General features: G+C 35.3%; 1 protein-coding gene and 1 pseudogene across 3 annotated transcripts in view; one reads left to right on the top strand and one right to left on the bottom strand.

Annotated features, from left to right (window-relative positions):
- Positions 1–27811, bottom strand: part of HPSE2 (heparanase 2 (inactive)) — a 608936-nt gene that overhangs the window by 548769 nt on the left and 32356 nt on the right. For 2 of the 3 annotated variants that reach the window (XM_077780539.1, XM_077780549.1), the window contains exon 3: positions 9066–9227. The exons of the other annotated variant lie outside the window; for it this stretch is intronic. In XM_077780539.1, coding sequence (XP_077636665.1) covers positions 9066–9227 — 162 coding nt within the window. The remainder of the gene's footprint in view (positions 1–9065; positions 9228–27811) is intronic. 3 annotated transcript variants of the gene reach the window in all.
- LOC144245107 (rRNA-processing protein FCF1 homolog pseudogene) lies at positions 5238–5833 on the top strand (annotated as a pseudogene).

The raw sequence follows: 27811 nt of genomic DNA, 5'->3' as shown, positions 1-27811 counted from the left end.
GTCAGAACACTATTCCTCTAGTTTTCACGCACTCTGAGACAATGATTTCCAAAAGTAACTCAAGAAAAAAAAAAAAAAAGCAACGCACATATTACATATTACCCATATTCCTATTAATGATAGGAACAGTTATGCTTAGAACACACTAATGGTCAGGGCACCTGGGAGGCTTAGTCTATTAAGCATCTGACTCTTAATTTCGGCTCAGGTTCATGCTATCATGGTTCGTTAGTATGCATCTCATATGCCAGCTCCACACTGGTAGGGTGGAGCCTGCTTGGGATTCTCTCTCTCTCCTCCTTTCTCTGCCCCTACCTCCTCTCAAAATAAATAAATAAACTTAAAAAAAAAAAAAAGAAAGAGAGGGACCCCTAGGTGGCTCAGTCAGTTGAGCGTCCGACTTCGACTCAGGTCATGATCTCACAGTTCATGAGTTTGAGCCCCGCGTTGGGCTCTGTGCTGACAGCTCAGAGCTTGGAGCCTGCTTCAGATTCTGTGTGTGTGTGTGTGTGTGTGTGTCTGCCCCTGCCCACCCCGTGCCTGTTCTGTCTCCCTCTTTCTCAGAAATAAACATTTTTTTAATTAAAAAAAAAAGAGAACATACTAATGGTTGGTAACACAGCTGGAAAGTCTCAGCTAAGAGAGGCCTTCCCTGACCGCCATATCTAAAGTAGCCTATGCTCCAATCCTGCCAATCTCATCACTGTCACAGTGGCAGCCAGTAATTGGACTGCTAAGAGATAATGCAATAAAAAGTGCCATGGGAGATATGGAAGACCAGAGTCGGACTCATTAAGTGGGGGAAAAAAAATTTTAAAAACTCTGCTAATCTGATACCCAGAGACATGAACTGATGAGAAGTGGCCAGGGAAAAGTGACGAGAGGGACTGCAGGACAACGAGAATTCAGGCAGGCCATGTGGCCCAAAGGCTGGATGTACAACACCCCAAATATCACCAAAAGCAGAATCAAACACTACTATAAAACCTGGTTCTGAGGCAGAAACACCAAAGGCAATAGAGACAAGATCCAAACTGCTAGCCTGCAAGAGATAAGCACAGAGGAAGTGAGATACAGAAAAAAACAAAACTTAAAGACTATGCACTCAACAAAAAAAAAATTTTAAGCCCAAGAATACACTTTTTTGCAATATACATGACAAAGGATTACTATCACTAACATATAAAAAGGATCTTATAATTGAATAAGAAATTGACCAATAACCCGATAAAAAAAAGTGGGCTAAAGAAATGGAAAATTCATAGAATAAATAAAAACAACAAAGAATATCAAAAACTGTTAACCTCATTAGTAATTGTGAACTATAATTAGAAACAACGATACCATATCAATTATTATCTATTACACTTACACATATAATAATAAGATGGAAAATAATCATTAGCAAAAGACAAAATAAATGAGTTTCCTCTCATGCATTATTGGTGTAAGTATAAAGTGACATGACCTTCCTAAAAGTTCATTTACTAAATGTATCAAAATTTTAAATGTGCATTCCTTTGACATAGCACTCATACTTCTAGGAATTGTAGTAATGATGTTCATCACAACATTGTTTAAAATCATGAAAAATTAAAGACAACTATGATGTCTACCAACAGATCAGTTAAGTGATTACAATATACTCATAAAATGCCATTCTAATGTGGCCATTAAAAAGAATATGAGCCTATATTCTTTGATATAGAAAGATGTTCACAAAACATTAAGAGAAAGAATGTCACAAATTAACAGGCATGCATTATAATTATATTACTTGGTTTGTATAAAAAGTTACGTGTATGTGTTTCCTAATGTTTCTAACTTAGGTATACATGTGTGTATGGATAGAGGGATGTCTAGAAGAATACTGATAAAAATATTTATCTATATTATAATCATAAATAAGAATAAAGTTCTCATTTTGAAAAAATATACTTTGACTTTAAAGTATTTCGTGGATAAATATTCAGATATTTACATATATGAAATAATGAAGTAATTTCATTGAAATCATGTGAAAAGCAACCATCACCACTATTTTTTTAATATTGCTTGTGAAGTTTTTAGAAACGTAAAGGAAAATATTTGTTAAAAATTTAGAAAAGAGACAAAAATCTAACTTTGTTTTTGATAAATAGCTTCTTTCTACCCTGGAAATAAATTATAAAGAGAAAGAAGTTCACTCTCAACATCAGTAAAAGTATAAAATAATTAAAGAATAAGTTAAATTTAAAAAGCCCAGGAAAAAATTATGAAATATTTTCAAATGACATAAAACAAGAACTGAACAAGTAGGAGATATATACCATATTCTTAAGTGAAAGACTTGATATCAGAAAAATATCAATCCCCTCCAAATCAAGTTATAAATTGAATGCAATTCCAATCAGAATACAGTGATGAGTACCTTGAATGGGAAGAAATGAGAAACTCCTTTCAAAAAGCAATTATATGAGAATAGCTATGAAAATCTTGGAGGGAAAAACGGAAGAGTGGTTAACAACCTTACCAGATATCAAAACAGTATAGCATTAGCACAGAAATAAAAAATAGAAAAATGACAGAAAAGAGAGTTCACAAATAGGTACACATATATGTGGGAGTATAATATATAACATATATGATGTTTCAATTCAGTGGCAAAAGAATGCTTTATTTTTAAACAGTGCATTCATAGCTTGTAAGAAAATAATGTGATATACTTACATCACACTAATATAAATATAAATTCCAGTGACAGTAAGAGACAAAAACTCTAAATTAAAAAGAGTAAAAAAATAAATGATATCCAAGGAGGAAAATGGTTTGCAATACATTTGACAAAGGATTAACATTCCTAATTCACAAAGGTATTTACAAACTGATCAACACCAAAAATTTAAAAAGGGGGAGGCAAAAAACATGAACATAACTCACAAAACAAAATGCAAGTCAACAATAAATATGTGAAAATAATACTCTCTCTGGCTATCATCAGAAAACTGCAACAATGAGATAATAGTTCTCACCTGTTAGGCTTAGAAAGATGGAAAAGAGCACTGATACCCAGTGTTCATGAGAATGCTAGGAAATAACTGCTCTCTTACACTGCTAGTGGGAATGAGAATTGCTATAACCTTTTCTAAAAATTATCTGGCAAGGTGCATCACAATTTTAAATGCAAATCATAAAAAATTCATAAATTGGACTTCATCAAAATTACAACTCTGCTCTCTAAAAGAAACTATTAATAAAAATACAGTTACCGAAAAAAAAAATTTCAAATTGTATATCTGAAACAGGACTTGCAGCCCAAAATATATACAGAACTTTCAAACTCAATAGTAAGAAAACAACTCATTATTTTTTAAATAGGCAAAAGGCTAAAACAGACACTTTACCAAAGGAGATACACAGATGGCAAATAAACACATAAGAGATGCTCAGTACCACTGGCCATAAGGTAAACTGCAATTAAAACATGAGATGCTACTACATACCCACTAGAGTAACTAAAATTTAAAAGACAGACAATACTAATTGTTGGCAAAAATGTGGATGAACTAGAACTCTCACATACTACTAGAATGCAAGATAGTTTCAGCCACTTTGGAAAACAATCTGACAACTTCTTTTAAGTTACACAGACACCATGAAATCAAGCATTCCCACACTTAGGTACCTACCTAAAAGAAAAGAAAAAATACGTCAACACAAAGAGCTGAGAACAAATGTTTATAGTGGCTTTATTCATCATCACCAAACTAGAAACAAACCAAATGTCCATCAACAGAGGAATAGATAAATGAGTTGTAGCATATTCACAATAAAAAGGAATGAAATGCTGATTTATCAACAAGTGAATGAATCTCAAAAAAAACAATATGCTCAATGAAAGAAATCAGACACACAACCACTTTATTATTCCATTTATATGACATTTAGGAGCAAATATCAGATCACACAGAGCTAAGGACTGGGGGCGGGGAGGTGGGAGGAGACTGACTGAAAGGGAGACCAGAGAACCTCTAGGGCAAGGGAAATCTTGAGGTGGTGGTGGCTCTACAACTCTATGACAGATACATTTGTCAAAATTTATTTTTTATTCATATAAATTATACCACAAAAAACTTGATTTTATAAAAGTTTAAAATACATAGCTTTTGACTCAGACATCCCACTTTGAGGAATCTACAGAAATAAATGTGTCAACATGGATATAAATTAATGTACATTGATAAGAAAATGGTTAAATAATGTATGTTATATTCTACACTATAGAATACAATGCAAATAATTTTAAATTGTTTTTTTATTCATTTTTTTTAGAAAGAGACAAAGTACGAGCAGGAGAGGGGCAGAGAGAGAAAGAGACACAGAATCTGACAGCACAGAGCCTGATTTGGGGCTCAAACTCCGGAACAGCAAGATCACACCTGAGCCAAAGTCAGATGCTTAACCAACTAAGCCACCCAGGCACCTCCAATGCAAATAATTTTAAAAGAACTGGGAACAGTCTTCTTAGCTAATATTATGATTTCTGGGAACTGAAAGAACAGTTCTCATTCCACTGATTTGAGCCCTCTGCTCAACTAAAGTTAGAATAGGCCACAACAGAGAAGCATGGGCCTCTTTTGCTCAATTCATCTGCTACAGTAACACAGTAAAGCTGACCATAGGCATTCCAATCCACTCTGGAATCTAATGACTGAGAGGGGCTATAAAACAAAAAGTAGCAGCAATTAACATGACAAGAGTCCTCATAAAAGAATCCTGGAAAGCATCTTAGGTAATGCCATCCATTTACAAGGGCTTTAGTCAGGCTGCCTAGTTACAGAGGGTTGACTATGACTTCACAGCATAAATAAATTTTGTTTAAATCTGACCTCATTTCAAGATCACTCACTATGCTCTATGTACTATACAGAATTCTGTACAAATATGACATTCCTTATCCTCTAGAAGCTTATGTTCTAAACAAAATCTTAGAAAATACATTCCCCCTTACAGCTGGCTTTTTCATTTGATTGTAGGAATCTACCATGAAAATTCAATTTACACCTCAAAAACTATGGGTGTGGAGCAAGGGGAAATTAATACTGAATCTGAACCTATTAAAGTTATTAATTAAATGTCAAAATTATCCCAAGTGAATTCATTCATCATATAAACAGCAGGACATTTCCAACCAACTTACAGAACATTATTACATTAAGAGCCATGAGAACACAGAGAAACTAGAGTGCGGCGTGAACATGGGGAAGCAAAAGAAAGCAAGAAAGTATGCGACCATGAAGCAAATGCTTAGTCTCCGAGATCAGAGGCTTAAAGAGAAGAATAGATTGAAACCTAAAAAGAAAGAAAAGAAAGATTCCAGTGCACTCAAGGAAAGAGAAGTCCCCCAACATCCTTCCTGTTTATTCTTCCAATATAACACAAATCTGGGCCCACCTTACCACATCCTGGTTGATACCAACTTTATCAACTTTTCCATTAAAGCCAAACTTGATTTAGTACAACCAATGATGGACTGTCTGTATGCCAAGTGTATCCCTTGTATAACTGACTGTGTAATGGCTGAAATTGAGAAATTGGGGCAAAAGTATCGAGTGGCTCTAAGGATTGCCAAGTACCCAAGATTTGAACAATTACCAGGCACATACAAAGGAACCTATGCAGATGACTGCTTAGTACAAAGAGTAACTCAGCACAAATGTTACATTGTGCCACAGTTGACCAGGACCTTAAACGAAGGATCCGGAAGATCCCTGGAGTTCCCATCATGTACATTTCTAACCATAGGTACAACATTGAGTGGATGCCAGATGATTATGGAGCCCCTCAGTTCTAATTCTAATACTCTAAAGATAGAGGTCCTGTGCCCTCCTTTACCAACTTTTTCTGTTGCCAGTTCATAGAGCAATACGCTGTAGCATGAATTATTCTCCTTACCCATTTGCTCTGTTATGAGCTGAGTATGGTTAAATACACTCATTTTTTGATGTTGTTTTGAAATTGATATTTTATATCATTTTAATTATGTTGCATCTTTTTATAAATCAAATGATTGCACATTTAAAAAAAGAGTCAAGAGAACACAAAGAAATGGAAGAATAATCCCCTTCTTTCTTAAATGCTCCAGACAAACAGGACACTACATCCTTGTGCTGTTGAGTTAGTGTGAAAAGTAAAGGATGCAACTCATCATCATTTAAAATAGTTCTATCACTGATGTTCTACTGGTATTACTCCATCACCTTCCCAAAACCTTGGCATTCACTTCAAAAACTCACTATATTAGATGAAGCTAACATTATTTCGATTGTTATGTAAATCATTCACATGAACACATTAAGAAATATTTAATATCACACAAAATACACTCCACTTTTCTAAAACTATAAGGAGGAATACTTCAATAAGATACACATTAAACAATTGTTACTAGTTTCTCTTAATTGGGTTGTCACTAAGGACTGGAGAGTTGTTTCCTTTTATTGAATGGTCAGAAGACCTTCAAAGCTAGAAATATAATTTGCCCTCATCTAGGAGGTGGCTGTTTAAGAGAGATGATGAGCTGGAATGCAGAATATAAAGGCACGCCTCCTACCTCAATGCTGATGCTAAAGATGGAACATCTAAGAATGGGGACTTGCTGGTGAGATGGAGGGTAAAAACTATCATTTTTAACTATGCTTTTAACCATCTGATATTTCAGTTGCTTTATTAATTTTTCCTACACTATGATCTTATTCATCCGATTTTAAAATAAAGAATATACCACTAATTGACCAGAAAACGATTATGATACACTGCTACTCATATACATGAAATTCTGTAAATAATTGAGAAGGATTGAGGGGATGACAGAGTCATGAAGAAAATGATCTCTTTCTATGATTTTGGAGGCCCAGTTTCCTCATCCTGTTCCACATAAATACTTGCATTACAGACATTTCAAATATTATGCCAGAGTTATAGAAAATATGTAGAACATCACCAAGCAGAAATCCTAGAGTAGGTGTTCTGAACATGTTGGTAAAGAAAGTCACTTCATTTGAGAGGTCTCTGCCCCTTCAACCTCACCCTCCTTACCAATATACATTCATCACTGAAAAGGGAAATATTTACAAAACTTAGTTTAGTTATGTTTAAATATTATGTTTAGCTGTCTGGAGACCATGTTCTCAAAATTTATACAAGAAATCAAGGATTAAACTTCATAACAATTAGGAAACCACACTGTGTAAAATCAAAGACTTAGTTAAAGGACATTAAAATAGTTTTACCACTGGTGCTAAATTGAAATGGCTACAGCTCTTCCCAACACCTGGAACCAAAACCTTTTGAACTTTCATGTAAACAAGCTGGGGCACACCAAATGCTCTGTCTGTAGTAAGGTACCACCTCTGTACAAGCATTTGGGTGAAAAATGTGGAAAATGCCTGAGGACTCTTTGAAGCAGCTAGGGAAAAGTAAGAGCAGGAAAGAGGCTCTTCTCTAGGGTAAGTTTGTTTAGTGGAAAGTAAGCAAGTTGTCAGGGTAAAAGTTGACAATGTTGATTCCAACAGTTTGAACTGCGAATAAACATTCAAAGGGATTATGTTACTGAGAATTAGAAAAGATTCCATTGAGCTCAATAGAACACTTGTGTTTTCAAAGATAATATGCCTTCAAGCCACACTCTGGATCCACAGTTTAGGGTTAGAATTACCTTAAGCCTTTTCTATGCCACATTAAAGAACACAAGATCTGACCTCTTTAATATGGATCTAAAATTAAAATAAGGATGGAATAAAAATATTTCATTTTTAATAACTGAATTGGAAAATATTAATATATGTACATTTGTATACCTTAGACAGAATGAAGAAATTTGGATAAAAATTTATGTTCTTTTCAAACATCTGAACTTTAACTTAGGGAAACCAACTTAGGGAAATAATACATTGGCCATAAATCACTCTTGAGTTTTCCCNAGTTATGAAATCTATAATCCTCTTCTCTGCTCACCAAAGCACATTTAAATCTGGCTTTCACCTAATGCTGTTGGGTTTTCCATCAGGTACACGATGCAAAGTTGGAAGAGGCTTATGCTTTTTCAAAGTGAAACAATTTGGTTGCCACTCAGTAATTCCTGATGAAATGCCAGGAAGCCTATAAAAATTTTAAAATTGTCCTAACTTGAAGTTTACAAAAATAAGTGTGAGATGTTCACAGCCTGTCAGACATTCCATTTTTTGAATATTAAGTATTCATAAACAAGGGGAAACACACACTTTTGATTTGTTAAACTTTATTTACATCAATATAATGCAGGTATGCCTTGCATGCCCTCAAGAAAATCAAAGTAACTGACACTGCTCTTCTTAATCTATCTCAAGTCCTCCATTATTCTCACATTAGTCTGCTATTAGAATCTTCTCCAAAGCTTGACAAAAGCATGCAATTCACATGCTCTTTACCAGCAAAGCTTGCAGGCAGCCTTGCGAAAAGTTTTTTCTCCTTTGAGCTCTCACACAAATTCACGTCCCTCCTTGAACCAAGGATGTAAGGGAGTATGACTGTCTTATAGCCTCTTTGCTCTTAAAAAGAAAATCAAATTCTCCAGATATTTTCAAACTCCACCAGGAATAGAACATTCTCAGCTCAGCCTGTGGATCATTATCTCTTTTACATTTCATCTTTATGTTCACTGAGTTCATAGAAAGGGCATACACAGAAAGAGGAAAATAGCTGCTTCTTAGACACCAAATTTAGTAATTCTCTCAAATCCACTGGCACTCATCTAAAAACTCATATTTTTACAAGGCTTCATTCGGTTTTCATTGGTTCTGTCTTTTGAGAACACACATGCTGACTTGCATATAACTTCAAGCCAAAATACATCTGCAAACTACAAGAAATATTTCTTATAGGAAGACAAAAGTCATCACAATTTAAAAAGGGATATAGTGAATGGAGACAGACAGATATGGGCTCATCTAGATCCCACTTTAGTGTCTTCCAAACATCAAGTTGTTAACTAATGGAGGCCATCAATCTACAGTGCTTAAGATTCCAGACGACTCCAATAGCCTTACCTGTTAATATGAGATTACTGTAAGTATTAGAGAATTGCTCCTTTAGAAGAACAAGATGCATTTGAGCTGCCTTCTCCCGCTGGAGCTCCAGCATAACATCAGGGTGCTGAGCAATCTTGCAGCCTTTCTGTTTATCCAAGGCAACATCACTTCGAACAATGTCTACAAAAAGAAATAAAGGCAGGCAGCAAAAACAAAACAAAACAAAAACCATATACACATCAAAGACTTGTTTCACCCAAAATGACAGAATTTATAAACTATCATATTTCATCAGAATGAAGAGATACAAAGGGTAATAAACCTGAAGAGTCTCCAACTTCATGATACATCCTGTAAGTTTCTCTAGTCATTTCCAAATTCCTTGGCAATTTCTGTTTTATTACCTCACTCTGACTTCATTTAAGATTCTCCTCCATTTTTCTCGATCTCACCTCCAAGACTTATTTACTTCCTGGGGCCTTTACTTAACATCTTTTACCATTCTCCATGGAAAAAAATAATACAACTTTGTCTGAAAACTAGTGACTATAATTATCTCCTCTACATCATGCTGTAGGACCAGGTGATAGCTCCTGCATATACATTCAGGATATGTGACCTGCTTCCAAATCTACCAGCCAGACTATTCAGCTCAAATTAGGGCAACCATTCTATCCTTAGCTGCTATTTTTCATGTGCCTCTAGTTGCATTCTGACTCATTAGTAACTCTTTTTTTTTTTCATTTTTAACATTTTTGTTTCATTTTTGAGAGAGAGAAACAGCACACAAGCAGGGGAGGGGCAGAAAGAAATGGAAACACAGAATCTGAAGTAGGCTCCAGGCTCTGAGCTGTCAGCACAAAGCCCGACACAGGGCTTGAACTCATGAACCACAGGATCATGACCTGAACTGAAGTCAGATGCTTAACTGACTGAGCCACTCAGGTGCCCCAATAACTCTTTAAATCTAGAAGTATTTTGTAGGTCAGTAAAGAAAGCAAGAGTAGGACTAGAGTCACTTTGGAAGTCTGCTTTTTTCCCAGTTATTTTCCCATTAGTAACAGGCTGCTTTTTATACTTCAATAGATTTTTACTTAAAGCAAAAGTATTCTCCAGAATAATAGTCTTCCTCAAAAATAGTCACCTAAACTGTTTCCCAATTAGCAGGGGACTTTGATACCCTAAAGTTATTTGTTTATTTTTGCATATTAAAATATAATTCAGCTAATTATCATATAAACAAATAATTATCAGAAGCAATCTGGACAATAGCTCTAGAAACTTCCAAGTTTTACATAACTAATTGAAAGATTTTAGGAGAAAATGCTAAAAACATATGTTCTGCCATTCTTGACACCAATGGCTTTGGAAAGGAAAAACTAATGCCCATGTTAATGGTAGCAATAGAAAAGAGCTTAACAATGTTCAAAGAGAAAATATGGTATGTGGCATCAAAGGTGGGACATCGTTCTAGACAAATAATCTTCAAACCCATCAATAGAGTCCTATAATAGAGAAGCCCAGATATAAATACAGACCCATGATAATGAGGGTTAGGATTGTGTAGTACACAAAGATTAGCCAGATGTGAGGATGGCTCTCACTTAATCTTGGATGAAAACAGGGGAGCTGGTTGAAAACATTTCAGTATCTATTCCTAAACATATTCATGCCAATTTCTAGACTGTAAGTAGTATACTGAATTCATTTAACATTCAAGTAACTACTCTCATAGATTTTTCTGAGGCTTGAATACAAAATTAGAATAATTCAAGACACGCTCTAGTTTTTAAAACCATCAACAGAAAGCAAGAGGAAAACATATTAATTACACTGTACCACTGATTCCTTCCAATAATCCTTTGAATGTATGTGGTAGATATTGTTGACTAGCTGACCCAAACCCTAAACACAATCTTTTCTTTGCTTTCCTCTACTGCAGAAACTAAAACACAACAATAAATAATTTCCCAGCTTTCCTTGAAGCAATGGGTGACATGTAACATAGTTCTGGCCAATGAGCCATATGCAGACATCCTGAGAGGGACTTAACTTTCGTGACAAAACCTCACTAAGAGAAAACCAGGATTTTTGTCTTTCAACCTGTTAACCTTTCCCATTCTTTGTGTCTAAAAGATAGACATTGAGGCCCAGGGTTAAAGTAGCTATTTTGTAGCAATGAGTCAAGAAGTAAGAGGGCAAAGGACTATTCACTAAGGATGGTGAACTGAAAGATCTGAAGTTTTTTTTTAATATTTTTATTTATTTCTAGGAGAGAGAGAGAGAGAAACAGCGTGAGCAGGGGAGGGTCAGAGAGAGAGGGAGATACAGACTCTGAAATAGGCTCCAGGCTCCGAGCTGGCAGTCAGCACAGAGCCCAACGCGGGGCTCGAACCCACGAACCGCGAGATCATGACCTAAGCAAAAGTCGGATGCTTAACCGACTAAGCCACCCAGGCGCCCCAAGATCTGAAGATTTTAATGAGCTACAACAGCTACCATACTTGTCCTAGACTGCCCATCTTTTGATTTCTTGTTATATGAGATATCAGTTTCTAATTTTAAAATCCCTACTGTATATATGTAGATCCCTGAGATCTACAAAGCTTAAGTGACTTGCTCAAGTTCACAGTGCATGGTCAGTCCCCAAACACAGTAATTTTCGAATGTCCAGTGATCTTCCCAAAAGTTACTCTTATACAGAAACTCATAAATTTAACAGTAAACTATAGTAAGTAATAAAAGTGAAGAACTTAAGAGAAAAACCTAATTATATAATAACAGCAGCATACCACAGGTGGTCTATCCAGAAAAGAAATATGTTTGATACCTTCCCAGAAAACATGACAAAACTTGTGCCAAAACATATTATATACAGTGGAGTTTCAATTATTGAGAAATCTTCTAATAGGAGTCTAATACAAAAGTAGAACACCTACCAAACTCTCTATTTCCTATGGAATAAGTGTATTGCTCAGAAGGCCGAGAAAGCAATAATTATACCTAACAGCCTCAACATCAGAACCTTAAAATACAGTGATATTATCTTAAAAATAGTAAGAAGAGAAACCCCTGGGCATGAACAAACATATGTCTGAGACTTTAGAAATGTACGCAACAACAATGTTTGGGGAAAAAAATAGATATGCTGTATAGATTCTTTATTTACCCCTAATTTGTTTGAAATTGTATCAAAGACTAGATAAACACAAAAAAATACTTATCAAAGATGTATGTGGCCATATATATCTGGATGGAGAGTTAATGTTATAGATGACAGATTCAAAATTCAAACTTATCGTGGGATGAGCACTGGGTGTTGTATGGAAACCAACTCGACAATAAACTATTAAAAAATAATAATAAAATAAAATTTAAAGAAAACAAACTTATCCTGGCAACCTACAACTTAGGCTGAAATACCCAAGACATAGACAGGAACACAAAGTCCTGCAATTTATAGTGAAAAGTAATTACATAAGAGGTAAAGTCCAGACCAGACACAAGCTCAAATATTTAAGATCTTATTAAATTTTGTAGGTGTTAGCTCAATACAAGCTTTATGTAAGTCAGTGATATGCTGTCATATACAACATTGCTGCCAAAAAGATTAATGCAATTTTTAGATCAAATTAATAGAACCAGCATATCCAGAATACAGGAATATAGCCACCCTGAATTCCATGCCAGTCAAGGGCAGCATAATAAAGAGTTGGAGTTAAAGCAGACCTTAGTTCAAATTCTGGCTTGGTAATCAACTATTAGCTGCAGAAGTGACAGACAACAATGCCTCTATAAGTCTCGATTTCATCATACTGTTATTGTAAAGAATCATTAAAGATTTAGCACTATATATACCACTTAATAAGAACTGTATAAAGGGTAGCTATTACTATTTTTATTATTAAAATACTCTACTTGTAGTATTATATATTTTCTCACCTGTAATATCTTCATAGAATACTAATCATCCCAAAGGATGTCCACCCAAAGGAAAGTGCCAAAATGGAAAATTATTTTATTTTTTAAAAGTATCTGAAAAAGGGGGCATCTGGGTGGCTCCGTCAGTCTGACTTCAGCTCAGGTCATGATCTCACAGTTTGTGGGTTTGAGACACGCACTGACAGCTGAAGCTGTCAGCTGTCAGCTGTCAGCTCAGAGCCTGGAGCCTGCTTCAGATTTCATGTCTCCCTCACTCTCTGCCTCTGCCTCTGCCTCTGCCTCTCTCTCTCTCTCTCTCTCTCAAAAACAAGTAAACATTTAAAAAAAAGGCTGAAAAAACAGTATTGGAACCCAGCAAAGAAAACATTAAAGAAGACTTGCTTCATATAGAAGAGAAGAAAGCTGACTTATTCAATATAAATTCAGAAAGCCAAACATTATAGGAGTAACAAAATCAAGCTAGTTCCACATGAGAGAACTGTAACAACAGAAGCTACTTGAAGATGGAAGAAATAGCAGAAGCAGCACAAGATAAAAAGATTAAGTGAAAATAAATTCATAACAAAAAAATGTATAGGGGTTTGGCATGGCACCCATTGTGTTGTTATTTAATCATGGGGCTTTTTTTTGTTACTGTTGTGGAGAGGAAGAAAGAAAAAGATTTTCATTTTTCTTCAACAATTGCTCTCCTTTCTGTACTGAGAGGGTAAAAACTTGGTTCCTTCCTCATTCCCTTTAGGCAACGAATGTATGGCTCAGATTCACAGAGATTGCAGATTTTGACTGTAGGTTGCCCTAATCTGCTTTTCCCCTCCTTTCACACTACTTAACACAATAGATAAGTATTTCTAGACAACACTCCCTAAAATTGGGTTAAAAAAGACAACTCAGTTTTCATTTAATTCTATTTTTGATTTTTTTTTTATTTTGAGACAGAGAGAGCACAAGCAGGGAAGGGGCAGAGAGAGGGAGAAAGAGAATCTCAAGCAGGCTCCATGCTATCAGTACAGAGTCCCATAGGGCTTGATCTCACGAACCATGAGATCATGACCTGAGTGAAAATCAAGTCAGACACTTAACCAACTGAGCCACTCAGGCACCCCTGAACTTTTTCTTTTCTTAAGCTTTGAGTAATTTACTTTTTTTAAAGTATAATTGACATATAATTAACATATAACATCAGTTTCAGGTGTACAAGATAATGATTCAATATTTGTATATGTTGTGAAATGATTACAATAAGTCTAATTTAATTAACATCTATTACCATACATAGTCATAATTTGCTTCTTGTAATGAGAGCTTTTAAGATTTGCTCTTTTAGCAACTTTCAAATATGCAATACAGCATTATTAACTATGGTCACCATGCTATACATTACATCACCATGACCTATTTATTTTATAATTGGAAGCTTGTACCTTTTGATCTCCTTCACCCATTTTACCCTACCTCTATTTGCTGCCTCTGGCAACCACCAGTCTGTTCTCTGCATCTATGAGCTTGTGTGTTTTTTCTTTTGTTTCCAATTCCATATATAAGTGAAATTGTATGGTATTTGTCTTCCTCTATCTGACATATTTCACTTAGCATGATGGACTCAAGGTCCAGGCATATTATCGCAAATGGCAAAATTTAATTCTTTTCTATTCCATATTGTGTGTGTGTGTGTGTGCGCGCGCACACACCCAAGTGTGTGTTTCACAATTTCTTTATATATTCAGCCAATGATGGACACTTAGGTTGCTCCCATTTGGTGGCTTTTATAAATAATGCTGTAATGAACATAGGGGTGCATGTATTTTTTTCTTTCAACTTAGGGTTTTCATTTTCTTCAAATAAATACCCAGAAGTGAAACTGCTGGATCATATGTAGCTCTATTTTTAATTCTTTTGAGGAACCACTATACTACTATCTGTATTAGCTGCACCAATTTATATCCTCACCAACAGTGTGTAAGTGTTTTCTTTTCTCCACTTCCTCATCAACACTACATTTGTTATTTCTTATCTTTTTGATAACAGCCATTCAAACAGGTATTACAATGAAATATTGCATTGTGGTTTGGGTTTGCATTTCCCTGATGATTAGTGATGCTGAGCATCTTTTCATGTACCCATTGGTCATCTGCATGTTTTCTTTGGAAAACCATCTAGATCTTCTGCTCATTTTTTAATCAGATTGTTGTTAGGGGAACCTGGGTGGCTCAGACAGTTAATCAGATTGTTGTTAGCTATTGAGTTGTGAAGAGTTCTTTCTAGATCTTGGTTAGTAACCCTTATCAGATACATTTGCAAATATTTTCTCTAATTCAGTAGGTTGCATTTTCATTTTGTTGCTGATTTCCTTCGCTGTGCATGACAAAGTTTTAAATAGTAAATATGGGAAATATTGGAGTGCCTGGGTGGCTCGGTTGGCTGAGTGTCCAACTTTGGCTCAGGTCATGATCTCACAGCTTATGAGTCCCACATTAGGCTCTGTGCTGATATCTTAGAGCCGGGAGCATACCTCAGATTCTGTGTCTCCCTCTCTCTCTCTGCCCCTCCCCTGCTTACTGTGTGTGTGTGTGTGTGTGTGTGTGTGTGTGTGTGTGTCTCAAAAATAAATAAAAACATTAAAATTTTTTTTATTTTAAAATAGTAAATATTACTAGAGACAAGGAGAGACAGATCATAGTGATAAAAGGGTCAACATATCAGGAAGATACAACTATAAATATATGTACACCTAACAAGTAAGTTTCAAAATACATATAAAACACGGTCTGACTAAATTGAAAGGGAAATTCAATGATTATAGTTCAAGATTTCAATGCCCCACTCTATATTTGATGGAACTAGATAGAAAATCAGTAAGGGTCAATATTCCTTACTGACATTTATAGGACATACCAAATAAAAGCAGAATACACATGTTTTCTAAGCACAACATGGGTTGTGGCTTAGTCAGTTAAGCATCCAACTTCGGCTCAGGTCATGATCTCACAGTTCATGTGTTAGAGCCCTGCATTGGGTTCTATGCTGACAACTAGCTCAGAGCCTGGAGCCTGTTTCAGATTCTGTATCTCTCTCTCTCTCTGACCCTCCCCTTCTCTCTCTCTCTGTCTCTGTCTCACTCTCTATCTCAGAGATAAATAAAACATTTTAAAAAAGTTTTTTTAAATCTAAACACAATAAAGGATAACCAGAACAACCCTATGTTAGGCCAGCCATAAAATAAGTCTCATAAATTTGAAAGGATTTAAGTCATACAAAGTATGTTTTCTGATAACATTGGAATTAAATTAGAAATCCATAACAGAAAGATCTCTAAAACAATCCCCAAATATTAAGAAACTAAACAAACACTTCTAAATAACCAATGGGTCAAAGAAATCACAGGGAAATTAGAAAATATTTTGAACTGAATGAAAATAGGAACATATGATATTAAAATTTATGGAACAGAGCCTAAATAGTAAATAGTAAAAAGTAGCCTAAAAAGTAAATAGTACTTAGAAAACTACAGCTTTATACAATATATTAGAAAAGAAGAGAGGAGCACCTGGTGGCTCAATTAGTTAAGTGTCTGACTCTTGATTTTGGCTAAGGGTGTGCTCTCACAGTTTATGAGTTCAAGCCCCAGCACTGGGCTCTGCGCTGATAATGTGGAACCTGCTTGGGATTCTCTCTCTCCCTCTCTCTTCCCCTTCCCAGTGCTCATTCTCTCTCCCACCCCCTCTCTCTAATATTAAAAGAAAAAATATCTCAAACCAATAATCTAAGTTCCCACTTAGAAACTAGAAAAATAAGAAAAAACTAAACACAGGCAAGCAGAAAGATGAAAGTTAAGACTTCTATTGATTTCTATTCTGATAGAAATAGATAAAATAAGGGGCACCTGGGTGGCTCAGTTGGTTGAGCGTCTGACTCTTAATTTAGGTTCAAGTCATGATCCCAGGGTTGTGGGATCAAGCACCACGTCATGCTAAGCATGGAGCTTGCTTAAAATTCTCTCCCTCTCTCCCCCTCTGCCCCTCTCCCCTGCTCACATACTCACTCTCTCTTTCTCTAAAATAAAAAATAAAGAAATCAATAAAATAAAAAATGGAAACAACAGCAAAAATCAATGAAACAAAATAGTGCTTCATTGAAAAGATGAACAAAATTGAGAATTTTTAAGATGGAACAGCAAAATAAGAAAACACAAATTACCAAAACCAGGGGAAGAAAAGAGATCTCAATTCTTATATATTATATGACTTCACTAATACATGTTCAAATGACAAAATTATGATATTAGGGAACATACTGTGTTCTGATTGTTATATTAGTTATGCAAATTCATTTATGTAATAAAATTTCATAGAATTACACACACAGAGAAGAAATGAATACATGTAAAAACTGGTAAAATACAAATAAGGTCTATAGTTTGGTTAACTTCCTGTACTATTTTTGTAGGTTTTTATGCATCTAAAATTATTTCAAAATAAAGTTTAAAAAAAAACTTAGATCTTTACCTCACGTCATACACACACAAAAAATTAACTCAAAATGGATCACAGACCTAAATATAAGAACTAAACCTATAAATTTTCTAGAATACAGGAAAATGTATTTGTTTTGTTGTATAAGTTAAGATTTCTCAGTTATCACACCAAAAGTACAATTCACAGTGGAAAATAAATAATGAATTTAATTTTACCAAAAGTAAAAGATTCTGGTTTTTAAAACATCATTAAGAAAATAAAACACTAAGATACAGACTGAAAGAAAATATCTGAAAATGATATAGATGATAAAACTTATAAAGGAAATGTTTACAACTTAATAAAAAGACTAACAACCCAATTTAAAAATGGGCAAAATACCTAAAATTATATTTCACCAAAGAAGATATACAAATGGATGGTAAGCACATGAAAAGATGCTCAAATCATTAGTCATTTGGAAACTGCAAATGAAAATCACAATGAGGTGCTAACCCCTAGTAGGACTATAATCCAAAAGACTGACCATACCAAGTGTTAGCAATAGTGTAAAGAAACAGGAGCCCTTATACTTATACATTGCTAGTGGGAAGGTAAAATGGTGCAGCCATTTCTGCAAACACTTTAGCATTTTCTTAAAAAGATAAACATAAATGTACTGTATGACCCAATAAATCCACCCCTAGAAATCTATTCAAAACATATTAAGAGTATGTTCATACAAAGACTTGCACATGAATATTTATAGTGGCATTATGCACAACAGTCAAAACTAGAGACAATCCTAATATCCATATAACAGTAAACTAATAAACAAAATGTGGTAGATCCATACAGTCAAATATTATTCAGCAATAAAAAGAAACAAATACTAGGCCTGGAAAGCCTCAACAACATAAACTAAGTGAAAAAAGGCAGAGACAAAATGACTATGTATTGTATGATTCCATTTCTGTAAAATTTCTAGGAAAAGCAAATCAAACTGATAGAGACAGAAAGCTATCAGTGGTTCCCTAAGGCTTGTATGAGAGCAAAGATTACTGCAAACAGGAACATGAATGTTCCAGTACTGGATTGTGACGATGGTTACACAACTCTATACAATTCATATAAATAATGGTATACTTACAATGGGTGAACCTTATCATATGCAAATTATTACTTTAAAAAGCTGTTAAACAGTTACAAAAATAATATATCCCTGCTTACTGCAGCATTATTCACAATAGCCAAAAGGTAAAAGTAGCCCAAGAGTCCTTCCACCAACAAACAGAAAAATGAAATGTGGTATACACATATAATGGAATATTGTTCAGCCTTAAAAGGAAGGAAATCCTGATACATGCTACAACATGGATGAACCTTTAAGGATAAAGAGAAATACTGAATAATTCCATTTGTATGAGGTATCTAGGATGGTCAAATTCATTGACATAAGAAAGTAGACATAGCCAAGGACTGGGAGAACAAAAGTTGTTGTTGTTTAATGTGTACAAAGTTTGCGTCACAGGATGATAGTGATGGTTGCACAACAACCACTTAATCATACCCTTAAATATGGTTAAGATGGTAAATTTTATGGTGTATTTTACCACAATTAGACATTTTCTGAAGTAACAAAAATGACCAGAAATATAGGGCTTTTCAAATCAAATCAAAACAAGAATCACCTTAGAACTCTGGTACTACAATGCCATAGTTACAGTCTACATCCAGTTTTCTCTGTAGATTATATGAGATCAGACATCACAACTTTGATATAATTTTGTATGCTGCTATTGACCTGCCAGATCCAGAAGAAAAAGATGCAGTCCTGAGAGAATGCTTTGGCTAATTCTCACACTAATTGATCAAAGATGTGACCAGAGCCATGCTCTTCCCTCCTGGCTTCAATGTAGCCACTACAATAGCAACAGGAAAAGAAAGATCCTGACTATTCTGCAAACCTTTGAAAGAGGTTCACAGATGCTAGAAGAGCACTAAGAGCCTTTATGAACCCCAAGTCAAAGGACTCATTGCCTACACTCGTTTCCTACCAATTGGCTAGTCCTTTAATTTCCTTGATTTAGTCAGCCATATTTTCCTAATCTTCTAGTCTCAGATCTCATCTTTTATTCCTCTTTCTCTCTCCCTGTCCCCTCAAGTCACCAAATTAACCCACTTCAGTTTCAAAATGTCTCTTACAGTTGTCCCCTTCTTTTCAATTCTAATTAACACTATGTACCTCATATCAGGTAACTACAACAGTACAAGCCAGCATCCACAAATCCATTCACAGATCTCCAAGTCATTCAGCAGATCACTTTTAGAAAAATAAAAAACCCGGGCGCCTGGGTGGCTTAGTCGGTTAAGCGTCCGACTTTCGCTTAGGTCATGATCTCGCGGTTCGTGGGTTCGAGCCCCACGTCGGGCTCTGTGCTGACTGCCAGCTCGGAGCCTGGAGCCTGTTTCAGTCTGTGACACCCTCTCTCTCTGGCCCTCCCCTGCTCACGCTGTCTCTCTCTCTCTCCTAGAAATAAATAAAACATTAAAAAAAAAAAAAGAAAGAAAAATAAAAAACCTTCATTGTTACTTTGTTTTAATTATAAAATGTTTTAAACAGAGAAACTTACAATGCCCACTCACATCTATGTACCTTTACTCAGCTCTATCTTTGCATAACATTTTATCATATTTGCTTCAGATTTATTTAAAGAAAATAGTCCAGAAATACATGAAATCCTCTGCTTATCAGAAATACATGAAATCCTTTGCTTATCTGTCTGCAATAATATTCTCCTTCCTCACTCCACCTTCAGAAAGATAACCACCAACCTAAATCCTAGAAGTAATATCTTACGTAGCTGTATATGTATGTGTATTTATATATATATATGTATGTACATATACATACATATATATATATGTTGGTGTGCAAGATTTTCTTATATACAGAAAAATTATTAGTTTACATTTTTTGCAACCAAGTAACAATTATCAAAAGAAACTGAAGTCAGATGCTTAACTAACTGAGCCACCCAGGGGTCCCTAGCCAAACAGAGACCCAGCAAAAAAAAGAACTACAGGCCAATATTCTTGATGAATACAGATGCAAAAATCCTCAACAAGATACTTACAAATCAAATCCAACAGCACATAAAGAGAATTATCCACCAAGGTCAAGTGGAATTCATTCCTGGGCTACAGGGCTGGTTCAATATTCGCAAATCAATCAATGTGATACATCACATTAACAAAAGAAAAGATAAAAACCATGTGATCCTGTCAATAGATGTAGAAAAAGCATTTGACAAAATACAGCATCCCTTCTTAATAACGTCCTTCGACAAAGTCGGGATAGAAGGAACTTACCNTTTCTGTACGTTGATTTTGTACCCTGCAACTTGGCTGAATTCTTGGATCAGTTCTAGTAGGCTTCTGGTGGAGTCTGTCGGGTTTTCGATATAGAGTATCATGTCATCTGCGAAGAGTGAAAGTTTGACTTCCTCTCTGACAATTCTGATGCCTTTGATTTCCTTATGTTGAAAAGACAGCCTCTTTAACAGATGCTGCTAGGAGAACTGGACAGCAACATGCAGAAGAATGAAACTAGATCATTTTCTCACACCATACACAAAAATAAACTCAAAATGGATAAAGGACCTGAATGTGAGACAGGAAACCATCAAAACCCTAGAAAAGAAAGCAGGAAAAAACCTCCTTGACCTCTTTTCTGAGCCATAAGTATGGTTCTGTCATTCATTGTAATACAGACAGATTCATCCGTAAATCTACATTCCATCATTGGTTTCCCCAACATCCTGTTTGATTTTTTTTTTTAATTTGAAGACAATAAAATTTACTCTATGGTGTGACAGGTTCTGTGAGTTTTGACAATGGCACAGAATTGAGTATGCACTAGCACCAGTTTGATCACCCAAGAAATCCCCTCATGCTACTCCTTCCTTATCAATGTCTCCCTCCTTTCTTACCCTGGCAAATACTGATCTGTTGTTTTCTGGCTCAAGGTTTTTGTCCCTATAATTTTGTCTTTTTCAGAATGTCATATCAAAGGAATCATACACCATGTAGTCTTGGAATATGGCTTCATTCACTTAACAAAATGCATTTAAGATTCACCCAATAGTCCATTCCTTTTTATTGCTGAATATTATAGTGGATGGATGTACCTACCACCATAAGTTTACCCATTCACCCACCGAAAGAAATCTGAGTCGTTCCCAGTTTTTGGCAATGAATACATCTTCTATAAACATTCACATTCATGTTTTTCTGTGAACGTAAATTTTCAGTTGCCTTGGGTAAATTTCCAGCAGCGAGACTCCAAGGTCATATAAGTATATGTTGGGCATAATAAGAAATAGCCAAACTCTTTCCCAAAGTGATTATACAAATTTGCATTCTCACCATCAATGGATGAGACTCCTAGCTGCTCCACATGCTCATCAGCACTTGGTATTGTCGCTTTTTGTCTGTGAGATATTCCAATTGATTTGTACTGGCATCTCTTTGTGGTTTTAATTTTCATTTCCCAATTACAATGATACTGAGTATATTATCATATACTTATTTTCCATCCAGATATCTTCTTTGGTAAAGCATATGTTCATATATTTTGCCTATTTTTTAAAAATTTCTTTAAAGTTTATTTATTTTCGGAGAGAGAGAGAGAGAGAGAGAGAGAGAGCATGAGCAGGGGAGAGGCAAAAGGAGAAGAGAAAGAATCCCAAGCAGGCTCCAGGCTGTCAATGTAGAGTCTGCTGTGAGGCTCAAACCCACCAACTGCAAGATCATGACTGGAGCCGAAAGAAAGAATCAGACACTTAACCGACTGAGCCACCAAGGCGCCTCTCTTTTGCCCATTTTTAAATTTGATTTCTAATTTTTAATTTTAAGATTTCTTTGTAAGTTCTGAATACAAATCCTTATCCTATCTGTAATTTTAAAATTTTGCTCCCAGTCTGTGGCTTTACTTTTTCATTCTCTTTGTAGGGTCTTTCACCTACCGAGCAAAAGATATTAATTTTGGTAAGTCAAATTTACCAATATTTCATGGATCATACTTTTGATATGATATCTAACACCTTTTTGCCAATTATAAAGTCATACAGATTTCTCCTACCTCTTCTTCTAGAAGTTTTATAAGCTTCAAGTTTTATAGTTATGTATATATGATCAATTTTTAGTTAATTTTTGCAGTATGAGGTATGCATCAAGATTCATCTTTTCACATAGGAACTTCTAATCATTTCAGCACCATTTGTTTGAAAAACTTCCATTCTGCATTGAATTGCCCTTGTATCTTTGTCAAAAATCAGTTAACAAGACTTCTGTGCATCTCTTTCTAAGCTCTCTATTCTGTTCCACTGACCTATGTATTTTCCCTTACCAATACCAAGTCTCTTGACTGTTGTAGCTTTATAGTAATTTTTGAAATCAGGCAATGTGAGTTTTCCAACTTTGTTCTTCTTTTTCAAGATTGTTTTGCTTATTCTAGTTCTTGTGTATGTGTGTATGTATGTATGTATGTATATGTGGGGTGTGTGTGTGTTTGTGTGTGTGTGTGTGTGTATTTAGCTATTTATGTATTTTTTTAATGTTTGTTTATTTTTGAGAGAGAGTGTATAAGCAGGGGAGGGTCTGAGAGGGAGGGAGGGAGAAACAGAAGATCCAAGGTGGGCTCCATGCTGACAGCAGCAAGCCCAATGTGGGACTCAAACTCACAAACCATGAGATCGTGACCTGAGCTCAACCGAGCCACCCAGGCACCCCATATTCACATATTTTAATAGACATACATCTATTGAAAAGTTTTCTGTGATTCTGATTAGGACTGAATTGAACCTATACTTTACATATTAGGGAGAAGTGATGTCTTAATATTGAGTCCTCTAATCTATAAACGTATTATATATATGTGTTTATAGATTTTGTATATATATATATTCATTTATTGGACTTCTTTGACCACTATTCTAGTTTAGTTTTCAGCATAAGTATTCTGCATATATTTTGTTATATTTATAATGTTTGATGCTATGATAACTGGTACTTTTGGTAAATTTCCAATTCCAATGTTCATTATAAGTACATGTATACAAATACGATTCACTTTTGTATATTAACATGGTATCCTGCAGCCTTGATAAACTCAACTTTAGTTCTAAGAACTTTTCTAGATTCTTTGGAATTTTCTAATGTATGTTATCACGTTATCAGCAAATAGAGACCATTTTATGCCTACCTTCCTAATCTGTATGCCTTTTGTTTCTTGTCTTGCCTTCTTGTGCTGGCTAAGACTTCAAGTGTGATGAGGAATAAGGGTGGTGACAATGAATATCCTGCCTTCTTCTAAATCTTGGATAGATAATATTAATTCTTTTATCATTTAGCATAATATTACTACAGCATTTTTACAGATTCTTTTTATCTGGTTTGGCAAGTTCGTTCTCTTCGTTTGGCAAGAGCTTTTATCATGAATAGATGTTAAATTGTATCAAATGCTTTCTATACATCTATGGAAATGATCAACCTAAAGTAAGTTACACACATACACATACAGCCTATAAGAGTTTGGACTGCACTGATTTATTAATTAATTTGGAGACAATTTCAAGATATTTAGTCTTCTTATCCATGACATTATGCATTTCTAAGAGGTCTTCTTTTATGTTTTTCAATAAAATTTTACAATGTTCTGTAATGTGGTGCAACCCACAACTCTATCATCAACTAATCTTCAACAAAGCAAGAAAGAATATCCAATGGAAAAAAAGACAGTCTCTTCAACAAATGGTGTTGGGAAAGCCAAACAGCGACATGCAGAAGAATGAAACTGGACCACTTTCTTATATCATACACAAAAATAAATTCAAAAAGGATGAAAGACCAAACTGTAAGACAGGAAACAATCAAAATCTTAGAGGAGAACATAGGCAGCAACCTCTCTGACCTCGGCCAGAGCAACTTCTTACTAGACACATCACCAAAGCAAGGGAAACAAAAGCAAACATAAACTACTGGGACTTCATCAAGATAAAAAGCTTCTGCACAGCTAAGGAAACAATCAACAAAACTGAAAGACATCCTATGGAATGCGAGAAGATATTTGCAAATGATATATCTGATAAAGGGTTAGTATCCAAAATCTATAAAGAACTTATCAAACTCAACACCCTCCCCAAAATAATACAGCTAAAAAAACAGAAAGAAGACATGAATAGACACTTTTCCAAAGAAGACATCCAGATGGCTAAAAGACACATGAAAAGATGCTCAACATCATTTATTTTCAGGGAAATACAAATCAAAACCATGATGAGATATTACCTCATACCTGTCAGAATGGCTAAAATTAACAACACAAGAAAGAACAGAGAAAGGGGAACCCTCTTGCACTGTTGGTAAGAATGCAGACTGGTGCAGCCACTCTGGAGAACAGTATGGAGATTCCTCAAGAAACTAAAAATAGAACTACCCTATGATCTAGCAATTGCACTACTTGGTATTTACCCAAAGGATACAAAAATGCAGATTTGAAGGGTACATGCACTCCAATGTTTATAACATTATCAACAATAGCCAAACTATAGAGAGAACCCAAATATCCAGCCCAAATATCTTTATCCATGATGAATGGATAAAGAAAATGTGGTGTGTGTGGATGGATATATATATATCCATCCACACACATATATACACACATAAACACACAATGGAATATTACTCAACCACTAAAAAGGATAAAATCTTGCCATCTGCAGTGACATGGATGGAGCTAGAATATATTATGCTAAGTGAAGTAAATCAACCAGAGAAAGATGAATATCATATGATTTCACTCATGTGTAGTATTTAAGAAATCAACAGATGAATATATAGTGAGGGGGGAAGGGAAGAAGAGAGAGAAACAAACCACAAGAAACTCTTAATGATAGAGAACAGACTGGGCTGACAGAGAGAGGTGGGTAGGAGATGGGCTAGATGGATGATGGTGCTAAGGAGAGCATTTGTTGTGATGAGCACTGGATATTGTATGTAAGTCATGAATCATTGAATTCTATACCTGAAACCAATATTATACTATGTGTTAACTAAATTTTAAATTAAAAAAAAGAAAAATATATAAATAAGTAAATAAATTAGATCTAATGAAATAAAATAAATAAACAAAAATAAAAGTGGTGCAACATTTCTTAGATTTATTCAAAGATACTATGGTTTTTAATAATTTTATAAATATCAATTTTATAATATGTTCTAAATTTTTGTCCCTAGTTTATAAAAATGTAACTTATTTTGCTATACAGAACCTGAGTAAAGCAATCTTGACAAACTGGAAAACTCTCTTGCTTTTTTTCTAACTATTTGTGACTAGATGTTCATGAATTCACTACGTAAAGAATCATACACCTGTTAATAAAAACAAATTTGTTTCTCCTTCTAAATTCTTATATATATAATTTGTTTACTGTTTTGTTGAAGTATAATTGACATACAACATTAGTTTTAGGTGTACAACATAATGATTCAACATTTGTGTACAGTGCAACATGATCAACACCGTAAGCCTAGTTATCATCTGTCACCATACAAAGTAACCAAATCTTTTTTTTTTAATGTTTTTTTTTATTTATTTCTAGGAGAGAGAGAGAGAGACAGTGTGAGCAGGGGAGGGTCAGAGAGAGAGGGAGTCACAGACTGAAACAGGCTCCAGGCTCTGAGCCGGCAGTCAGCACAGAGCCGACGCGGGGCTCGAACCCACGAACTGCGAGATCATGACCTAAGCGAAAGTCGGACGCTTAACCGACTAAGCCACCCAGTCGCCCCCAAAGTAACCAAATCTTTAATTTATTTTTCTCGTGTGTTAGAAGACACTGGTTTCTTGCATTTCTGCTTCTCTTACAATCAGAGACACTGGTTACCTTTGTTCCAGATTATTTTTTCAAAGATGTTTGTATATACTGAACAGTCTTAGAACACAGAGATAGTGTGCCTCCCTCCAGAGCAAAGGGCAGGCATGCTTAGTGTCCAATATAATAAAGATAGCATTCTCTTTCCAGAATAAAGGGCAGGCCTATTTACTTCTCATCATAAAAGATTCAGGTGCCCTAATCTCAGGGTTCCTCTCCTGTTAACACAACCCACTGTGTGTACGAGTATCACCTGGCATTCTTATTATTATCTTTTGGGAACTAAGACTCAAGAAAACAGTGCAAAAAATTTACTGATATTCTGTCTACTGCTATCGCTGCAAGGCTACCTTGTTAGCTTGCAAGTAGGGTAAAACCACAGAACCTCACAGTTCTTGACATAACTGCACCAGCTGGAACCTGTAGAGCAAAGGTGACTTATGGGCATTATTGGCTTCTTCCTGATTTTAAAGGGAATGCTTCTAACATTTCACCATTAAACTTAAAAATTGATTTGGATTCTTAGTGGATACTCCTTTTTAGGTTACAGGGAGTGTGGTTCAAAAAATTCCTAACCCATTAATTTGGGAAACCGTTGTCTTAGTGACCTAAAAAAGTTGATATAGCTTTCAAAAGTGGCTCTCCTTAGACTTAAAAATAGGAAAGGAATTTCTAGGAGGGAGCTACTGGAAGTTCAGGTAAGACAGTAAGTTTCTCATTATGTCCTGCTCTGCAGGACATTTGACATTCTTGACCCTACCAACCAGATACTAGTTGCATCCCCAGTCTGAAAATCCTCCAATTTTTTCAACCATTTTCCAGAGCAGGAGTTGACAGATTTTTTCTATAAAAAGCCAAACTAAATACTTAAGGTTTTGTGGGCCATCCCACCTCCTGTTGCAACTGAACTTTGCTGTCAAAATGCAAAAGCAGCCATAGACAATACATAAATAAATAGGCAAGGCTGAGTTCCAATAGAACTACAAAAACACATGGTGGCAAGATTTGCTGACTCCTGGTCTAGAGGAATGGGTAGAGAGTAAAACATTTTCAAATTTCACAGATAAGGAAACTGAGATCAAGGATGAAGTAATTGGGCCAGCATCTTGATTACACAGCATTTTGTACAAAGTGAAAATTAGAACCTAGACCTCCTAACCATTGGTGCTCTTTCCACTATATCACCCAGCAGGATAAATGACACCCTGGTATAATTTGCCTCATTAAGTATTTTTATCCATTTCTACTAAATGTATGCAAATATATATGAATACTTGCCAGATGTCCATAAACATTCAAGTCTCTGCTCCAGCTCCCTCCTCTATGGTCTGAAGTATATCTTTTTTGCATCATTCCCAGATGAAGACACCATTGTTCCATCTCAAGTATGTTCATAAAAACATGCAATAGAACTGAGTTGTACACTGAAGCAGAGACT

The sequence above is a fragment of the Crocuta crocuta genome, unplaced genomic scaffold (genome assembly GCF_008692635.1).
Source record: "Crocuta crocuta isolate KB4526 unplaced genomic scaffold, BGI_CrCroc_1.0 scaffold170, whole genome shotgun sequence".
NCBI lineage: Eukaryota > Metazoa > Chordata > Mammalia > Carnivora > Hyaenidae > Crocuta > Crocuta crocuta.
The sequence above is the reverse complement of the archived record's forward strand: the minus strand, read 5'-3'. Positions and strand labels throughout refer to the sequence as shown.